Consider the following 20,954-nt stretch of genomic DNA (forward strand, 5'->3'; position numbering starts at 1 on the left):
TTTACTTAAAAGTAACTTTCAACCCAACGTCTTTTTTTCGGAGTTCAAAATGTTTTTGTTGCATGCAGAAATGTAATTTCGTTTTCTCTGCAGGAGTTCATCAATTTCATAAATGCAACACATTATAGTTTGTTTATACATAGCATAAAGGCAAAAAAAACGTTGTATGCAGTGTTATTTCATTTTAAATGTCAAACGGGTTTTGCGGCTCCCAGTGTTTTCTTTTCTGTGGGAAACGGGTCCAAGTGGCTCTTTCAGTGGTAAAGGTTGCTGACCCCTGCCCTAGACCATGGAACAGCATTTGCCTCCCAATCAGATCTGCCCCCACCATCAAGTCTTTTAAGTCCAGTCTCAGAACTTAGCTTTATTCACTAGCATTTGAATCTTCCTGATGTGGCTGAGTTTTGGTTTGTGCCCAGGCTCATGTGTTGTTTATTTTGTGCCTATAAACTGTGTGCCTTCTTGTTTATATCTGTGTTTCTTGTATTTGTGATTTTAGCTACCTGTTATGGTTTGTACAGCACTTTGGTCAGCATGGATTGTTTTTAAATGTGCTTTCTAAATAAATTTGACGACTTGAATACTCTATCGTGCTGTCATTCATTTCGTAAAACCGTCCATATTGTATTGCTGTGCATACTCTTAAAATTCTTCTATCAAATATTTCCCACTGTCACCCCAACACTATCCATAATTAAACTAATGAAACATATATTATATCCCAGTTGTTAATCAATGCTACACAATATTGTTAGTCTAACAAAACATTCACTTCCAAATGTCAGCTGAGATTGTTATCAAATTGTACTTGTGTCAAATGAAAGTGGTACAGTTTATAACGCATGAAGTAATGAGGAAGCTATAGAGGTAGAAGGTGTGGAGTTGTAGAAGATGTGGAGTGTTCCTTACAGACTTATCAAATGATAACTGGATAGTGGTCTTTATTCTTCATATTTAAGGGGGAATTTGTGTAAAGTCCATATCAGTTCTGTTATAACTTGGGGAGTCCTGTAATTCGGATATAGGCTTGAATAGTGGCAAATAGCGGAGAATAAGAATAGTTTCCATGGAATTCTTTTGGGCGTGGCCCTCCTTTCCCAGTTGCTGCTTTGTTCCCTATTTCCATCAATACACTGTTATTGGATCTAGAAAGCTAAATTTGAAAATCTAGAGCATCCTCAACCAAATTGTTAAGGCATTGAATGTGGCACTAGGATTTCCAGAGACCTGATTGGGTTATTCAGATATGACAAGCTCATAAACTTGGGGAGAAATTAGAAAGGGCAGCATGGTAGTGTAGTGGTTATGGTGACCTTATTATAGCTTGGGGCACTGGAGTTCATATTCAGCACCATCTCTAATGAGTTTGTCCGTTCTTTCCGTGACCATATGGATTTCCTTTGGGCACTCTGATTTCCTCTCTCAGTCCAAAGCCATATCAGTAAGCAGGTTAATTGGCCATTGTAAATTGTCCTGTGATTAGGCTAGGGTTAAGTAGGTAGGTTGCTGGGCGGAGCGGGTCAAAGGGTTGGAAGGACCTGTTCTGCACTGTATCTTTGAATAAAATAAGATAAACTCCAAATTCAGCTTTCTCATCAACTTTGACCCACTGCAATTTGCGGAAGCCATCTCCCTGGTGTGACACACATTCCAGGAGCGTCTGGACAGTAAAGACACTTATTTCAGGCTATTTCAGTTCTGTCTTCTATGCAATTTTTCCAGTCAATCTCAACACCAAACTCTGACACTGGGAGTCAATGCCAGCCACCCCTGCAACTGGATCCTTAGGTTCATAGGAAAATAAGCAATACGAAAATTAAAAGAGGTGTTGCATTTTTGGGTTGTGGGGTGGTGATATGTCCCTTTCAAAGGAGGTGTAAGGCACTGCTTCCCTTCACCTGCCTGCACATCACCATCGGGTAAGGTGTATCTCCTGCTGAACTCCCTGACCAGGGTCACGTAAAGCCATGGGAGCAGACGGTAGATGGTTATATGAACAGCTGGTGCATATCACAAGTTCTGGTTATGCAACCACTGATACTAGGCAGACAATCTTTGAGGAGTAATTATAATGGCTTATCACCCATTTTGTAAAAGCACCACCAAGAAGGCAGCAATGGCAAAACACTTCTGTAGAAAAGTTTGCTAAGAACAATCATGGTCACCGACCATGATCGCCCATGTCATATGACACAGTACATAATGAATAAATGATTTGCATTTTTAGAAAGAGACTAAATAAAATCTTAGAAATATCTTTAATTAAAACATTACTTGAAACACAGAACTTAGAAAAGTAGCAACTTTTGGTTCCTAATGCTGCAAAATCTTTACAAACAATGGATTTCTGGGCTTATATAGGATCCATTAGTAAATTCCTGACTGTTAGGAAATATCAGCAAGTTCATGCTCTATCTTTCAGCTCCTTGAGGAGTCAAGTAGCAGTGCATATGAAGAATTTAAGCTGAAATGTGTAAGCAAGTTCAGGTGATCTGGGCTGTTTTCCTTAACTGTCAGGTGTTTGCATGTTTGTGTTACTGCGTTAAAGATGTGTCTAATTGTAAATGGATTTAGTTTGTATTTGTCTTTTGATTTCTGCATTTGCATCAGGCAATCTTACTGTATATGGTCCTTTTGGGTATCCTGTATTTCTTGGACTGTTACAAATTACAATGGGCCAGCTCACTTATTGTCCAGTTAGAACTCAATTTCTAGGGCTGGAGTTGAACTGGATGTGGACTGGCTCTACACTCATCAGTTGTAGAATCACCTACAGTTTGGTGAATTCCTCCCCGTTCCAGGAGGCAAGCTTCAGACACTTCAGGAGAACATCTGGGTAGATTCTATCCTCAAGATGTAATTAATTTATTTATACCCATTATGATAGTCCTTTACATGGGCTTCGCTTTTAAAAGGTGTTGGATTTTTATTGATGGCATTTTAACCACTTATACTTATTGATGGCATTCTAACCCACGCACTAAAGGTGATAGAGATTGATTTGCAAAGTACACTACAGTCAAACAAATCTTACCTGATATGGAAGACAAAAATAGAATTACTCAATTTCAAATGACAGATGTTAGTCTTTAATAGATTTGTTATACAGATGAATGCAAGAATTTGTATTCCAGTTTCAATTAAAGGAATTATTCATTATCCAAAGCTAAAACATATTTATTTGAATCCATTTAAATAGCTGATAAGCAAATATTTCTGTTAAGTGTATAGAAATTGGAAAAATAAAAACTTGATGATATCTACATCCTGTGTAGGCACTCTTGTTTAACAGTAATTTTCTTTGTTTATTCTTGTTTTTGTAGAAATTGCAATTTTTGACTTGTATCTCACATTCCTTGCTGTTAGTCTTCTCTATAATTTGTTGAATGATTTGTAATTTCAACAGTCTAGTAAACTACGATGATTAATATCGGAATAGATCAAGGTTTTGCTTTTAATAAAGTTTGTAGGAAGGGGATCATTCTCTTAACATCCAATATCTGAGAGGGTTATAGGTAATTGGCTACGGCTAGATATAAGGAGGTTCCTTAAGATTGTCATGACTTGGAGGAGGTAGTGTGGATAAGATCCCACTACCTATTAAATGCTCCCAATGGTGTGTGTCTCAAATAGCCTCTGACATACAAGACCAGGTCCTGGCCTTCTTCACATGTGACTTAGCTAGTAAGCCTGGTGGAACCACTTCTACTGAGGGGAGAAGGGGAAAGGCGGTTACTGGTGCCATAAATCTAGTTGCTCCAGGCAGATGGGCTCATTAGGTGTGGTTGACAGCTCATCTAGGGGAAGGAAAACTGATTTTCCTGCTGTAAAATCCCGCTGGCTTGCGGCTGTACCCATTCATAGGGAAGGCTTTGGGAGTAATCCCCAAGGAAAAACCTGGAGTCCCCAAGGCAGCCCTACAATGAATTCAATGCTGACTGGCAACTCCCGCTGGTGCCAAACTGTATCAGTCCCTGCCGTTCCTTTGGATTCTTCAGTTGCATGGAGGTGGGGGGTGCCTACTGCATGGGCAACAACTTGCTCTTCATATTGTAATGCCCTGGCTTGTGTACCGTCTTGCGTATTGACTTCAACAGCAAGGAAGTGACATTCATGGTCAACCCCAACCAACGGAGGCCATGAAGGTATAAAGAAATCTGCTGTGAGCCTCTCACACCTAACCCAGTTGCAGTCTGTTGAGTCGCATCAGCAAACTACTTCATTTCCTTGTGATATATATAGGTTGGGTGGAGGAAGAGGATTCACGTTTCATTAAGGTTACGACTAAAGGCACCATACATGGTCCTGGCCTGTTCCCAATCTTTAAATTTATAGGTTTCCTAATGATTTAACATAGGAGCATATTTTCTTGCCTAATTCTTTTTTTAATACTCTCTTTGAGATAATCCAATATATGACATCGAATTTCTGATTCCTTAATTTTTGCCAGTTTATTCCAGTCACAAGATGCCTCTTTCCCACATCATCTAATCATTCATTGCTCCAATTCTTCTTCATTATCTCATTGTTCTTTCCTCAAAAATAGAGCTCCCAGTCTATTTGTCTTCTCAGCTACTATCTCATAGCCAGTTTCCCTTTTCGAATAGATTATTTCATCCATCTTTTCTAGAACCTTGTCCAGCGTTGTTATGGTGTTCAGGAATCATATGGCATGGAAACTTGATGGCCCACCTTGTCCATGTTGGCCATCAAGTACTTATATTTAACATCTGTACTAATACTATTTCCCAGCATTCCAAATGTGTTTTCTATGCCAGGGTGTTTCTGATGATTATTTAGGTATTTAATAAATGTTGTCTAGCAGCTGTCTTCATCACCCCAAAAGGCATGCATTGCAAATTTCAACCACCCTCTTGATGAAAATAAATCCTTAAGTTCCCTCTATATCTGGGGTTCCCAACCTTTTGTATGCGATGGACCCCTACCATTAACCGAGGCATCCATGGACCCCAGGTTGGAACCCTTGCTCTAAATCTTATCTTAAATCAATAGCTTTTAGTCATTAGCACCCCTGCCCAGGGAGAAAAATCATAATTCAGTGTACATCAATCAAGTTAACTTCAACCTTCTGTTTTCCAAGAAAAACAAACCTGGTCTGTCTGCTATTTTCTAATAGTTGAAATGCTCCATCCCAGGCAACATCCTGGTATATTTCTCTGTATGCACTCCAGTATAATCATTGCCGTTTTCATCATGTGGCAGTTTTAACTGGACACGGAACTCCATGTGTGGCCTAACTAAGGTTTGTGTAGTTGCCTTGGACAAAGTTTTGTCCAGTCAGAAGTTGATGTCTTCATGTCTGATGACTTCACGATCTGAAATGTCAGATTGCTGATGCAGTGGAAAAGAAATTGAAATGAAAATATTTATTTAATGTTTGGAAAAAAAGTTGCTCAGGATTCACATATCTTAACTTGCTTTAAAAGGTTCACTGTCTTTGGTGTCGCTGTATCTGAAACACCTAACTGGAGAAAGTAACACATTAATTTAAAAAATCGTAGTAGTTACCTGTCTGCAAGTCATAAGGTCATGTTTATTCAGATCTTGAACTGAGCTCTGCTTTCCTGCCTGTTTCCCATAACATATAATACCTTTAGATCAAACATTTCAGCCATGAATGTATTCAAAGATCCTACTTCTATAGTTCCTGGGTATTGAATTCTAAAGATTTGGCATTCCATTTCATATGTCTTAAATGAGTGATCCATTATTCTGAAAATGTGCAGCTCTAGTTCTGGATTACACCACAAGGGGAAACATCCTCTCAGTATTAACCCTGTCAAGGCTCACACATATCTTTGGTATGAACATTAAGCAAGTTCAGTTTATAGTCATTCAGCCGTACACATGTATACTACCAAACGAAACAACATACCTCCAGACCAAGGTGCACAACATAGTACATAAATCTCACACATGCAACACGTAAAGTAATACTACCACAAATAAATTAACAAATAATAAGGTGCATATGCAATGCAAGTTATAAATAAACAGTATAAGGCTTATATATGCTTCATGGGCAAGAAAATGGCAAATGAAATACAATGTTGGAAATTGCATGGTCTTGTACTTTGGTAAATAACTGCAGACTATTTTCTAAACAGGGAGAAAGTCCAAAGATCTGAGATGCAAAGGGACTTGGAAGTCCTTGTGCATAATGCCATAAAGGTTAACTTGCAGGTTAAGTCAGTGGTGAGGAAGGCAAATGCAATTTTAGCATTCATTTCAAGAGGTCTAGAATACAAGAGTAGGGATGTGATGATGAGGCTTTATAAGGCACTGGTGAGGCCTTTCCTTGAATATTATGAACAGTTATGGGCCCCTTGTCTAAGAAAAGATGCACTGGTATTGGAAAGGGTACAAAGGTTCACAAGGATGATTCCGGGATGACAGGGCTATTGTATGAGGAATGTTTGATGGCTCTGGGTCTGTACTTGCTGGAATTTAGAGGGATAAGCCGGGGGGGGGGGGGGGGGGGGAGTAATCTCATTGAAACCTTTTGAATGTTGAAAGCCTAGATAGAGCAGATGTAGAAAGGATGTTTTCCATGGTGGGGGATTCTAGGACAAGAGGGCACAGCCTCAGGATAAAGGGGCACCCTTTCAAAACAGAGATGCGGAGAAGCTTCTTTAGCCAAGGGGTGGTGAATTTGTGGAATTTGTTACCACAGGCAGCTGTGGAGGCCCGGTCGTTGGGTGTATTTAAGACGCAGCTTGATAGGTTCTTGATTGGATATGGCATCAAAGGTTATGGGGTGAAGGGGCTGAGGAGGGGAAAAAAGAATCAGCTATGATTGAATGGCAGAGCAGTCTCTATGTGCCACATGGCCTAATTCTGCTCCTATGTTTTAATGTCTTGTATGATGAGACTTGGGTTGTGGCAGGGAGTTCAGTAGTTTCACAGCCTGGGGGAAGGTGCTATTTCCCATCCTAACAACTTTTCTCCTCATTTCTTCTGCCTGATAGTAGGAAGTCAAAGAGATAGTTCAACGGATGAAATGGATCATTGACAACACTAAGGGCCCTGTGTACACAGCACTCCCGATAAGTATCTCTAATGGGTGGAAGAGGAACCCTGGTGATTTCCTCAGCAGCCCTCGCAATCCTTTGTAGGGACTTGCTGTCAGATGCTGTGCAGTTCCCTTATGAGACTGTGTTGCAGCTGGTCAGGCCACCCTCAATGGTGCTGTTGTAAAGATTGGTTAAAATGGGAGGTGGGGAAGCCTCACTCACCTGAATCTCCTCAGGAAGTGGAGACAGTGCTATGCATTCTTGACCAAAGAGGTTGAGGCACCAGATAAGATCGTCTGTTATGTGCACTCCCAGAAATCTAGTGCTCCTAACTCTCTCCGTGGAGGAGCCATGTATGTGCAGTGAGGAGTGGTCAACCTGCACTTTTCTGAAGTCCACAATCATCTCTTTGCTCTTGCCCACGTTGAGACTCAAGTTGTTGTGCTCGCATCATTCTATCAGCAGCTCTACCTCCACCCTGCACGCTGCTTCTTTTTCGTCATTGATGAGGCCAACCACTGTTATGTCATCAGTGAACTTGATGAATCGGTTTGAACATGATCTAGCAGTACATGCGTGCGTCAGCAGCATGAACAACAGTGGGTTGAGCATGCAGCACTGGTGAGCATTGGTGCTCAGCATGATGGAGCTGGAGATGTTTCTGCTAACATGGACTGACTATCAAGAAGTCCAGGATTCATTCACAAAGAGAGGTGTTGAGACCCAATGAGGACAGTTTATGAACCAGCTTCTGAGGCATGATTGTATTAAATGCTGAGCTAATGTCAATAAACAGCTTCCTGGCATACGAGGCACCATTTTTCTCATATGGTGCAGGACAGAGTGGAGTGCAGAGGCTAGGTTTTCCAATTTCATGTAACCTTCACTCCTCTCCCACATTCTCATCTGTTCAACTTGCTTTCTTCTCCCTTTTGTTCACCTCTCCAATCCCTACTTCTGCCCTCCCCATTATTGTACACTGGCAATCCCCTTCCCTCTCAGTCTTGACCTAAAAAGTCAATTTATACCTTTTGTCTCAGCATTTGTTGCGCGATCCACTGAGTTCCTTAAGTATGCTGCAGTCTTGTTCTTAACTCCGGCATCTGCAATTTCTTATATCTTCCTGTATAAATCTTTTCTGTTTCAGTAAGATCAGTACTCATTCTACTAAACTCCAGTGAGTTAAGTGGAGAGGTGAGGATTATGGCTGAACACAGGAAATTGGGATGAGCTGGGTGGGCACCATGTTGGTGTGGACTCTTTGGGGACAAGGGCCTGTATCCATGATGTATTGCTTTATGACTCTTTCAATATTTGTGGTATTAATTTTTTTTCTTATAGCGCAATACCTTCATCCCAGAAATAAATCTTTTAGTAGATCTTTCCTGACCTGCCTTGAATGCCTCCCAAAATAAGAAAATCAAATTATATCTAGTACTTCAGGTATGATTTAATTAAGTACTGAATAATTTTAGCATGACTTGTGTACTTTTGCACTCCATCTGCTTTGGCTTAACAGCCATTTCCCTTCTGAAATATTTTGAAGGTCTTTCCATTTAGACAGAATTCTGTTTTTTTTGCATTGGTACCTCATATTTCCCCACTTGTCAAATTTTTGCCCTCTTACTTAACTTAGTATATCCCTTTGGAAATCTTTTGTATCCTCACAAATATCTTATTGTCCCTTCACCGAAGTAATGAATACATATTGTAAATAGTTGACGTCCAAACACTAATCTCTATAGAACACAACCAGTTACAGCTTGAAAGATTGAAAGTGACCCATTTATCTCAATTTTCTGTTTCTTGTTGCTAAGCAAACTTCCATCCTTACCAAGGTATTATCTTCAATGCTCTAATCACGTGAAGTGACGTTTTTGTAGAATCTTTTCAAATAGATGTCCAAATACATTATGTCTCTATTCAACCTACTCATTATGTCTTCAAGAACTCGAATAAACTTGTTGCACAAATAATTTCCCTTTCACATAACTATGATTTTTGCTTGATTGCTTCACGATTTTCTTTGCGGTGGCCTGTTACTGCTTTCAGTATTTTCCTAAAGACAGTTCCAAGGCTAATTAGTTTCTTCCCGTCTAACAGAGGTGTTGCATTTATGCTTTTCCAATCTATTGGGATTTCTAGAGCCTGGGGAATTTTTAGAAGATCGCATCCGACGCATCAGTTATTTATAAAACTATTTATTTTAATCCAAGATATAGGCCACTGGGACCACGAGATTTGTCAGTCATTAACTCCATTTGTCTACCTGGCAACTTCTGTGCTATGATTATTATTTTAGTTCTCTATCCCTTCCTACTAAAATACTTGTAATGTATTTTACCATGAAAACAAATATAAAAATATTTGTTCACTGTCTGCTATTTGTTTATTTGCTATTATTAATTCTCCTGTTTCATCTTCTTGGGGAAACCAATATTTAGCAACTCTCTTTTTATATACTTCTGGATGATTATGCTGTCTGTTTTTATATTTCATGCTATTATACTGTTATAATGTTTTCTCATTCAGTCTATAGTCATCCTTTCTTTGCTTTTCAAATGTTTCCAAATTTCTGGGCCAAGTGCTAGTCTTTATATCATATTGAAAGAACAAGCATGCAATGTGGCAGTGCTTAATGTCCCTAGCCACAGCTGGATTATCCTACCAGAGAATGTATTTCTCAATACAATATGTCTTAGTTAAGAATTACTTAAATGTCTACCACTTTTTATCTACTGTCTTTTAATCTTTTTTCCCAGTCTGCTTTAGCCAAATCTGTTTTCATTCAGGTTTAAGTTGCTGACTTCAGATCTGCATTTCACATACAAAATGATAAGCTTAAAAAGTCTGGTTTGTGGTTCATTTTGTTCACTCATAATTTAATTGATTATTACTGGCCTGTATGGTTTTGGATAGTTAATTTGATTGCTTCTTTCAGCAGTTTTTAAAAAATACCTTTAATGTACAGTACATCAAATTACATGATATTTCAACATGAACTTTTAAAATTATAGAGTGATTATGTAAAGTACATTTCAGTTTTCCATATATGAAACCACTTTAAAGAAGCTATAGTTATTTTGTTAACATTTCTCACTTTTGCTGATGCTAAGGAATACTTGATCCCTAATGCTAATTTGCTTGTTCCCTTTCATTTTATTCTTATACAAGACATGCTCTACCAAACCAGCAAAGCCTTGATCAATAACTTAGTGTATGCAAAATTACAAACTTGAGCCTAAAAAATACCACTGCTGCGCTCCAGGTTATATTATACCTCTGTTAGACATTGCAAAATAAGCATTTGCAAAAGGAATGGAAGTAGATATTATTTTCTAGAATAGTGTTCAGCAAGGCACTGTCCAGTATGGAGCAGCAGGTTGATACAGGTAGTCAGAAGATAACTATCAACTTACCTATACTAATGATAAACATTCCTGACTGTATTTAAATTTTTTATTTTGGTGACCAGTGGATAATATTATGATAACATAGCTTAAATTGATTAAATCTCGGATCTCCTGCTACTTCAAAGAGTGATGCTACCCTTAACTGCATCTCCATTTCCTGCACATCTGCCCTCACCCCATTCTCCTGCCACCATATAAACCTATGAGCCTCCCTATACAGCACGCCATTCTATGTAACTTATGCCATTTGCAATGGAATTCAACCACTAAGCACATTTTTCCCTTCCTCACTTTCTGCTTTTCATAATGATTACTCTCTACATGACTTCCTTGTCCACTCATTCCTCTTCACTGATCTCCCCTGGCACTTATCCCTGCAAATGAGATCAGTTCTACACCTCCTCCCTCACCACCATTCAGGGCCCCAAACTGCTATGTTAAGTCCATACTCAGGTTAGAGGAGCAACACCCTCATATTCCATCTGGATAGCCTTGAACCTGATGGCATGAACATTGATATCTCTAACTTCCAGTAATTTCTCCTCCCTTTCATTCCCCATTCTGGTTCCCTTCTCACCACTTCTCCTCACCTACCTATCACCTCTTTGGTGTCCCTCCTTCCCTTTCTTCCACGATCTTCCTTCTTCATCCCTTCACCTCTTCCATCTCCTCCCAGATTCTTACCTCATCCCCTCCTCCCCCATCCACTCATCTTCCCCCTTACCTGATCTTATTTATTACCTACCAGCTTGTAGTCCTTCCTTTCCCTTTGCCACCTTCTGGCTTCTTTCCCCTTCCTTTCCAGTTCTGATGACAGATTTCAGCTTGAAACAGCAACTGATTATTCCCCTCCGTTGATGCCAGCTGACTGCTAAGTTCCTCTGGCATTTTGCATGTGTTGCTCAAGATTTTTGGCATCTGCAGAATCTTTTGAGTTTAAATTGTACCCCCCCCCCCCACTTTTGCTTTTGCTCCAGCAAATTAGAAGCAATAGTCTTCTACAGAGTGAACCTGCAGAAAGCATCGTGGCCATGTCCTTAGATCTTGTCAGATCAGTTGGTGAAGTATTTGCAAACATCTTAACTTTTTTCTGCTTCAGTTTGAAGTTTCCACTGTTTTTAAGACCACTATCACCCTGATACAAAAAAAAAACAAGGAACACCATTGCCTTAGCCCTACACACATCTCTGGACAGTAAAGGCACCTATGTCAGACTGCTGTTTGTTGACTACAGTTCTGTCTTCAATCCTACAATTCTGAGCAAACTTATCACTAAACTTTTAGGAGTTAACTTGCCTTTCTGACCAATAGATCACAATCAAAAGGGAAGATCAGCAGCGCATCAGCCAAAATTATTCTCAACACTGGTGCTCCACAAGATTGTGACTTCAGCCACCGCCCCCCCACTCCACTTTCTGTACACTCATGTGTGCATGGCTAGATTCTTTTCTAGCTCCGTGTACAAGCATGAAGATACTACCGTCACAATGGGCAATATTTCAAATAATGATGAGTCAGTGCACACTAAGGAGGTAGAGAGCTTAGTAAGATGGTATAATGATAACAACCTTCATTGTCAGCAAAACAAATGAGATTGTCATTGACTTCAGGAAAAGGAATGGTGTCCATGCTCTCGTCTTGATCTATTGTGCTGAGGTGGACAGAGGTTAGAACTTCAAGTTTCTAGGAGTTAACATCACCAATACCCAATACCAAAACAGGAATTGATAAATGATCTTGAAGTAAAGGAGCCATTAGGAAGTAGTGATCATAACATGATAAGTATTTATCTACAATTTCAGAGGGGTAAGGGCAGATCAGAGGTGTCAGTGTTGCAATTAAATAAAGGTGACTACGGAGCCATGAGGGAAGAGCTGGCCAAAGTTAAATGGGCGGATGCCCTGGCAGGAAAGACAGTGGATCAGCAGTGGCAGATATTCTTGGGGATAATACAAAAGATGCAAAAGCAGTTCATTCCAATGAGAAGGAAGGATTCAAAGAGGGGGAAGGGGCCACAGTGGTTGACAAAGGAAGTCAGAGATTGTATAGCATTAAAGAAAAAGAAGTATGACAGGGCTAAGATGAGTGGGAATACAGATGATTGGGAAAGTTTTAAGGAACAGCAGATCTTAACTAAAAAAGCAATACGGAGAGAAAAAAATCAGGTATGAGCTCGGTCTAGCCAGGAATATAAAAGGGGATAGCAAAAGTTTTTTTTAGCTATGTGAAGAGAAAGAAGATAGTTAAGAACAATGTTGGCCCCTTGAAGAATGAATTGGGAGAAATTGTTATGGGAAACAGGGAAATGGCAACAGAATTTAATGCATACTTTGGATCTGTCTTCACCAGGGAGGACACAAGCAATCTCCCAGATGTATGGATGGGCCAGGGTCATAAGATATCAGAGGAATTGAAATAGATTGACATTAGGAAAGAAACTGTGATGAGTAGACTGATAGGACTGAAGGCTAAAAAATCCCCGGGTCCAGATGGTCTGCATCCGAGGGTTCTAAAAGAGGTGGCTCAGGAAATTGCGGATGCATTGGTAATCATTTTCCAATGTTCCTTAGATTCAGGATCAGTTCCCGAAGATTGGAGAGTGGCTAATGTTATCCCACTTTTCAAGAAGGGAGGGAAGGAGAAAACGGAGAACTATCGCCCTGTTAGCCTAACGTCAGTCGTGGGGGAGATGCTTGAGTCCATTATTAAGGACGAAATAGTGGCATATCTTGATGTCAGTAATAGGATTAGGCCGAGCCAGCATGGATTTACCAAGGGCAAATCATGCTTGACTAATCTGTTGGAGTTTTTTGAGGATGTTAGACGAGGGTAAGCCAGTGGATGTAGTGTACCTAGATTTTCAGAAGGCATTCGATAAGGTGCCACATAGGAGATTGGTGAGTAAAATCAGAGCTCATGGCATTGGGGGCAGGGTTTCAACATGGATAGAAAACTGGTTGGCAGATAGAAAGCAAAGGGTAGCAGTGAATGGGTGTTTCTCGGACTGGCTGGAGGTGACTAGTGGGGTACCACAGGGCTCTGTATTGGGACTTATGATTTATGTCAATGATTTAGATGAGGGCATTGAAAACTATATCAGCAGGTTTGCTGACGATACTAAACTGGGTGGCAGTGTGACATGCAAAGAGGACGTTAGGAGAATACAGGGAGACTTGGATAGGCTGGGTGAGTGGGCAGATACTTGACAGATGTCATTCTATGTGAATAAATGTGAAGTTATCCACTTTGGAAGCAGGAACAAGAGGGCAGAGTATTGTCTGAACGGTGTAGAGTTAGGTAAAGGAGAAATGCAAAGAGACCTAGGAGTCCTAGTTCATCAATCAATGAAGGTGAATGAGCAAGTGCAACAGGCAGTGAAGAGGGCAAATGGAATGTTGGCCTTTATTACAAGGGGAATTGAGTACAAGAGCAAGGATGTCCTTTTGCATTTGTACAGGGCCCTGGTGAGACCACATCTGGAATATTGTGTACAGTTTTGGTCTCCAGGTTTAAGGAAGGACATTCTGGCAATTGAGGAAGTGCAGCGTAGATTCACTAGGTTGATTCCTGGGTTGGCAGGGCTGTCTTACGCAGAGAGATTGGGCTTGTACACGCTGGAATTGAGGAGATTGAGAGGGGATCTGATTGAAACGTTTAAGATAATTAAAGGATTTGATAGAATTGAGGCAGGAAATATGTTCCAGATGTTGGGAGAGTCCAGTACCAGAGGGCATGGATTGAGAATAAGAGGTCAGTTATTTAAAACAGAGTTGAGGAAAAACTTCTTCTCCCAGAGAGTTGTGGAGGTGTGGAATGCACTGCCTCAGACGACGGTGGAGGCCAATTCTCTGGATGCTTTCAAGAAGGAGCTAGATAGATATCTGATGGATAGGGGAATCAAGGGATATGGGGACAAGGCAGGGACTGGGTATTGATAGTGAATGATCAGCCATGATCTCAGAATGGCGGTGCAGACTCGAGGGGCTGAATGGTCTACTTCTGCACCTATTGTCTATTGGACCACAGTCACCATCAAAACGTATGGCAAAAACCAAAATATTGCCATAAATCTGTTAATGAAATATAATTCAAAATGCATGTAGTACGCAGCACAGGTAAACAGTAAACAAGTTGCTGCCCTAGTGATGAGACCTTGGTGGTGGCAGGTCTCACAGAATGAAAAAAAAAGTTGTTACCCAGTCTGGTAGTTCTTGACCTGATACTCTGTATCTCCTTGACGGTAGTGGGTCAAAGGGATTGTGGGTTGGGTGTTGGGGATCCTCAACAGTGCTTTGGGCCCTTTGCCTCCAAGTGCTTCTGGTAAATGTTACAAATGGGGGGGGGAGGCGGATCCACTCAGCAGTTTTTTTACTATGTAGGGTCTTGCAGTCTGATGCCTTGCATCTTCCATACCATACAATGATACAGCCAGACAGGAGACTCTCAATGGTGCTCCTGTAGAAAGTTATTAGAATGGGGGCGGTGAGCCTTACATGTCCTAGTCTCCTCAGTAAAAGTGTAGACACTGCTGTACCTAGTGAGGTGTTGTAGGTCCACATTTGGTCGTCCATTATGTGTGCATCATGGCAGAGCCATTGATGTGTAAAGGAGAATGTTTGACCTGTGTCTTACTGAAGTCCAGAATCACAGTCGTAATGATTTCATCTGCATGAAGGGTATACAGGGTAAGCTTTTTGCTGCACCTCAGTACATTTGACAATAATAATAAATCAATTCCAATTCCAATAAGAAAGAAAATACAATATAAAAAAGAAATGTCTTATGTGTTTAACAAGTTGTTTGTTAGTTATTACCAGGAGTTTAAGATGTGTGCATGTATCAAATCAGAACTATTTCTGTTATATGCTTCCAAAAGGTAAACCTTTGTTACTGCTTTAGAATGGGGGTAAAATTTCCAATTATTTATTATTTAAAAGTAATGTTGATTTAAATTTACAGTTAATGTTTACTTTTATAGGTTGTTGATGCAGCATATTAAGATACATTATTGTTCTATTAATCTAATTATTAATGCATTCAAGCATGTATAGTAATCAGCTTGGTGCTAAGTTCAAACTGCATTTGATTCATTTGGCTTGATTTTCGCACCTATCAAAGAGAAGTGCAGTCCAGTATGTCAGTGTAGTGTCAGTGTTAGAGTTTTTTTCATTTCAGAGATCTTGTCTTTTGAGGCATTAAGCTTTTCCAGCTAGTTTGTATCCTTCAGCCAACGTAATCAGAAGCAGAATGCTTATCCACTTGCTTCTTCCATTGCCAACTTCAAGTTGATATGATTGTTCAACTATCACTTTCGGCTTACTGAACTGCGATGTACTTTAGGTCTTTCTGATCCTAGTGTTGAAAATTCTAATGCTTAAATTGTTTTTGTTTTTGCAGACAGATGTGTTGGTGGTCAGTTGTGACCTAATTACTGATGCAGCTGTGCATGAGGTGATTGACTTGTTCCGGGCACATGACGCCACAGTATCAATGTTGATGTGCAAAATGCATGACTGTACTGAACCTGTGCCTGGCCAGAAAGGGAAAAATAAAGCAGGTAAAAATTTTTCAAGTCAAAAAGCATTAATCTCCATTGAAATCAATGCTACAGCAGATTAATTTTGCTGCTTTTAGAGAGCCCTGCAACAGCTCATTTAAAAGAGCTACTTGATCGGTTGCTCAATATTTCATCCAATGGCATAGTACAAAAAAATTGCATGTAATTTCTGCATATAGCTTCATTTTTTGTTTATTGTAAATAGCTTCTAATCTAATTCTTGACCTGTCAAGACTTTAACAATAGTATACCCTAACTCATTACTATTTAGGTCAAGTGTATGTTTTCACAAAAACTAAATGGGGTAAGTGTCTGGTCAATATTTGATAAATATTCAATAAACACTGCATTCAAAACAGACAAACCACAGTCCAGATCACGTTAAGGCTTTGGTCCAATGTGCTGAATTCTGGAGAAGTGAGAGAGCTATTAACTGGAAACCAGCCTTCTCTCTGTTTATACTCTTGCTGCCTCAATAAAGAAGCCAGCATAATCAGGCCTGATTCCACTCACACATAGGGCAAAAGATAGAAAAGCCTAAAAGCATGTATGTCCAGGCTCAAAGATAGCTGCCTCACTGATAAAAGACTGCTGAATGGTCTCCTGGTATTATAAGATAGACTCTAGACCTCACACCTTATTGTCTACCTACACTTCACTTTCTTTGCAGCTATAACACTTTATTTTGCATTCCGTTATTACTTTACCTTGTACTATCTCAATGCAGTGTGTAATGAATTGATCTGAATGAGTGGTATACAAGGTAAACTTTTCACTCTACTGGGGTACATGTGACAATAATGGATGTAGCAATCAAGAGACCAAATAAAACAGAAAAGCAACAAAAACACTCGGATGTTGAACTATCTGAAATAAAGAAAAACAGAAAATGCAACAGCTACTCAGCAGGTTAGGGAGCATCAATGTATTGAGAGAAAAAGAGTGTTTCAGGTTGATGATAGTTCATCAGCACTGAAACGGTGTAGAAACAAATGTGTTTTAAATTGGCTCGAGGGACAGAGGTGAAAAGTGCAAAGGAGTTGTCTGTGGTGAGGTTTAATCCAGATTGCTCTGCTGACACAGAAGGTGTTCATACTAACTCAGAGATGTTGATGAATACCTGTTAATCACAAGTGACCTATCTGACAGAGTGTTAATAGAGATAGAATATTGAGCGAAATAGAGAAAAAAATACTGAAACTGGAGGTTCAGAACTTAGTAGTTGTTCGAAAATTAAAATAATAGAGAATGCTAGAAATACCCAGCAGATCTGATGGGAGAAAAGCTGATTGTACAATATTTAATTCTGTTCACAACTCCTCAGAAAATGAAGTAGTCTGTGCTTGCAGGCAGCACAACAGCAAGAAACATATGCGTCAAAATTACCAGGCACCATCTCCACCAAAACAATCTTGCCCTGACATTCAGTGGTATTAATCACCAACCAGCAACGTAGCTGGAGTCGCCATTAATCAGAAATTTAACTTAACCAGCCAAATAAATGCTGCAATTCCAAGAGAAGGTTGCTGGTTAACTATTGTTCTATATTTAATTCACTTCGCCATAGCTCAGAATCTTTCCACCAATTTTCGGACTCAATTTAAGTCCGTGATGGAATATTCTCCACGTGTTTAGATGACAGCACAACCAACAAAATTTGAGGAGATCGGCACTCATCAAAAACAAAATACCTTGCTTTTTTGGCAGCCCACCCACCATCCTTAGCATTTATTTCCTTCATGCGCCTTCATGTACTTCACTAGACCTTTAAAGCAACAGGGTCGAAAGTGATAGTGTAAAGCATCATCAAAGAAAGCTGTCCACAAGGACCTAGCCACTGTTGTGGTATGATCTTCCTCTTTTCTGATGCCAAATTTTCGGGCATCATTGCAAAGCAGAGCCTGACGTCAAGCTGCCATTAAGCCAATCCGCTAGCTGAATGGTCAGTTGCTTTATTAAATGTTCTCAGGCAGCAGACAAGGAAGGAAAAGACACAATTAACTTTATATGATTAAATGTTGGATGTTACTCCTTATTAAGGAAGTATTTGCAAATAGTATTTCTTAGAATGCTCCAAAAATGTCTATACATTAGTTGCAATCCACAGACATAAAACAGGTTTTATAGGACAGTGTTTGCTGGGCTGTATTTATGGCTTTGATCTGAAAGACTGGTGTTTTCCTTATGTAACAAAGCTTGACCTTTCAATTAGGGCAGGGTCACTGAAAACAACATTGGGATAACCTGTAAAATCTTGGATATCCTCTCTGATGTGCTTAGGTGGCACAGTCTAGTTCAAGAACTTTGACTTTCTTTCAGTTTGTAATTCATTTGCAAGATTGATTTCATTCCAGAAAGCTGTCTTCACTACGGGAATTACAATCACTAAGGAACCTGGTAATCTATCAGAAATATCTGAGATTTGGTGAAAATCAGCAAATGTACAAACAAGAGAAAACCTGCAGATGCTGGAAATCCAAGCAACACACACAAAATGCTGGAGGAACTCAGCAGGTCAGGCAGCATCTATGAGTACAGTCAACATTTTGGGCTTAAGCATCGACTGCACTCTTCTATAGACGCTGCCTGGCCTGCTGAGTTCCTCCAGCACTCTTTGTGTGTTGCAGCAAATATACAAGTCGGCCAAATATTTGTGTACCTTCTGTAGTTGAGTTCAGGTCTCTACAGATTTCTTAAATAATCGACCTTTATAAAAGTAGCCAAGTACTATAAGTTATTAAATTTCCCTGAGATTGGGCCAGTGTTTATCGGCCTTCCCTAATTGCCTTTGGGAATGTGGTAGTGAGCCACTTTCTTGAATAATTGTAGACCTTTTCAGAAAGAACTTCCAACAGTGCTTTTAGGTAGAAGTTTTAGGAATTTTAACCTTCAGTCAGAAGAAAATTGTATATTTTTAAGTGTACTGTGACGCAAGTTTACATTCCTGTGCACATATTATTTTTGCCATTTTTGAAAAATAGTTTTATAGTTTTGTGAGGCACTGTTGACGAAACCTTGTCAAGCTGCAGTGTTCAGTTTGTAAACAATACATACCATAACCACAGTACTCAATTGTTGGAGAAAGTGAATCCTTATGATATTAGTTGAGATGTTAAACAGCAAATATCTTTGTTTCAGGTGGTTTGCAGATTTCTGTGTATTGTCTAATCTATACCCAGTCAGTGAGGAGAATTGTCAATTTTGCTTATATTTTGTAGTGAAGAAGAAGAAGAATAGCCCTTAACTTGGCAGTGGAGTTTTCGGGGCACCGTCATGACGGTGTTTACGTAGCAAGCTATTCTTGTTTTTACGAGGCTGAGTTGCTAGCTCGGTGCTCAACCCGTTTGGATTCGAACTCGGGAACCTTCGCTCTGGAGCCCAGCACTGATATTATTGCGCCACCAAGCGGAACATTTTGTAGTGAAGTTCACTATAAAAATAGTTCCTTTTAAATAGGACTTGCAAAAATTAAATGAGGGGAAGCATTTACCACTTTGCATGGAGCAAGTTCTTCAAAATTAAAAGTAAATTTATTTTCAGAGTACATATATGTCACCATATACTGCCCATTTAATTTTTCTTGTACATTCACAGTAAATACAAAGAAGCATAATTGAATCAATAAAAATTGGACGCAACAAGGCAGGCAACCAGTGTGCAAATGCAAAGAAGAAAATAAATGAACACACACACACACACACACTATATAATTTTTTTTATTGATAATGTGAGTTGTAGAGTCCTTGAAAGTGAGTCCATAGGCTATAGAATCATTTCAATGTTGAGGTGAGTGAAGTAATCCCTTCTGGCACAAGAGCGTCATGGTTGAGGGATAATAATTGTTCCTGAACCTGCTGGCTTGGGTCCTGAGGCTCCTGTACCACCTCCTTGATAACAGCAGCTAGAAGAGAGCATGGTCTGGGTGGTGGGGGTTTTTGATGATGGATGCTGCTTTCCTGCGACAGTGCTCCATGTAGATGTGCTGAATGGTGGGGAGCATTTTACCAGTGATGTATCCACTACTTTTTGTAGGATTTTTTGTTCAAGGGCATTAGTGTTTTCATACCAGGCCGTGATGGTTTGAGTCAGTATATTTTTAACTGTACATCTATAGAAGTTTGTGAAAGCTTTAAATGACATGCCGAATCTTTACAAACTTCTAAGAAAGTAAAGGTGTTGAAATATGCCAGCTTAAGTCTATTTGAGTGACAGAATTTATTTCGCCGCTGATTCACTCTTTGTGGTTTTTCAAAGTCTGTATATTCCCCAGATGTCTTTATTTGCCATGGATGAAATGACAAGTTACATTTTTATATTTTTATGGTGTACAGTGGAACAAAGGGACTTTGTTGGAGTTGATGACACATTTAAACGTCTGCTTTTCATGGCCAACGAAGCTGATTTGGAAGATGAGCTTGTCATTAGGAAGTCCTTGATGCAGAAGTGAGTAAACAAAGTTTTTTACAACTTATGTTAAGTTCAAGTAAATATGAGCTAAACTAACCCTGCTTTCAGATTATTCTTGTTACTTTTGCTGATGAACCGAGACTTCTTCTCTATTGGGGAATTATAATTCTATGTTGCTTCTTAAAATGTTAAAGAGTACATATGAAACGTTTTAGGAGCCATGTGTTGAGAAATCAAGCAAAGATAAGACAAAATTTACAAACTGTAAGAGCTTTAAAGGATGCTTGAAAAGAGGACATAGGTTTAATCTGAGAGGGGAGAGGTTTAAAAGGAACATGAGTTTACTCACAGGTTGTAAAGTTATCCAGGTATTTTGGCAGTTTAACTGTAAATATTTGCTTTTCCAGATGGGGTAATATTGGTCACTTATCATATTTTTAAGATGGCAAATGTAGAATTTTATCCTATTTGCTGATTCTGATTTTTGGCTTAATAGTCCTGAGTTGTTATTGTCTTGCTAATCATTCTTGAATGACATCATAA

At 39.5% G+C, this 20,954-nt stretch overlaps 1 protein-coding gene across 1 annotated transcript in view; it reads left to right on the forward strand.

Moving 5' to 3' along the window:
* eif2b3 (eukaryotic translation initiation factor 2B, subunit 3 gamma) overlaps nt 1–20,954 on the forward strand; it is a 146,811-nt gene that overhangs the window by 35,178 nt on the left and 90,679 nt on the right. The window contains exons 4-5 of the mRNA XM_059984103.1: nt 15,845–16,004; nt 20,336–20,447. Of these exons, the coding sequence (XP_059840086.1) occupies nt 15,845–16,004; nt 20,336–20,447 (272 nt within the window). The remainder of the gene's footprint in view (nt 1–15,844; nt 16,005–20,335; nt 20,448–20,954) is intronic.

The sequence above is a fragment of the Hypanus sabinus genome, chromosome 11 (assembly GCF_030144855.1).
Source record: "Hypanus sabinus isolate sHypSab1 chromosome 11, sHypSab1.hap1, whole genome shotgun sequence".
Lineage (NCBI taxonomy): Eukaryota > Metazoa > Chordata > Chondrichthyes > Myliobatiformes > Dasyatidae > Hypanus > Hypanus sabinus.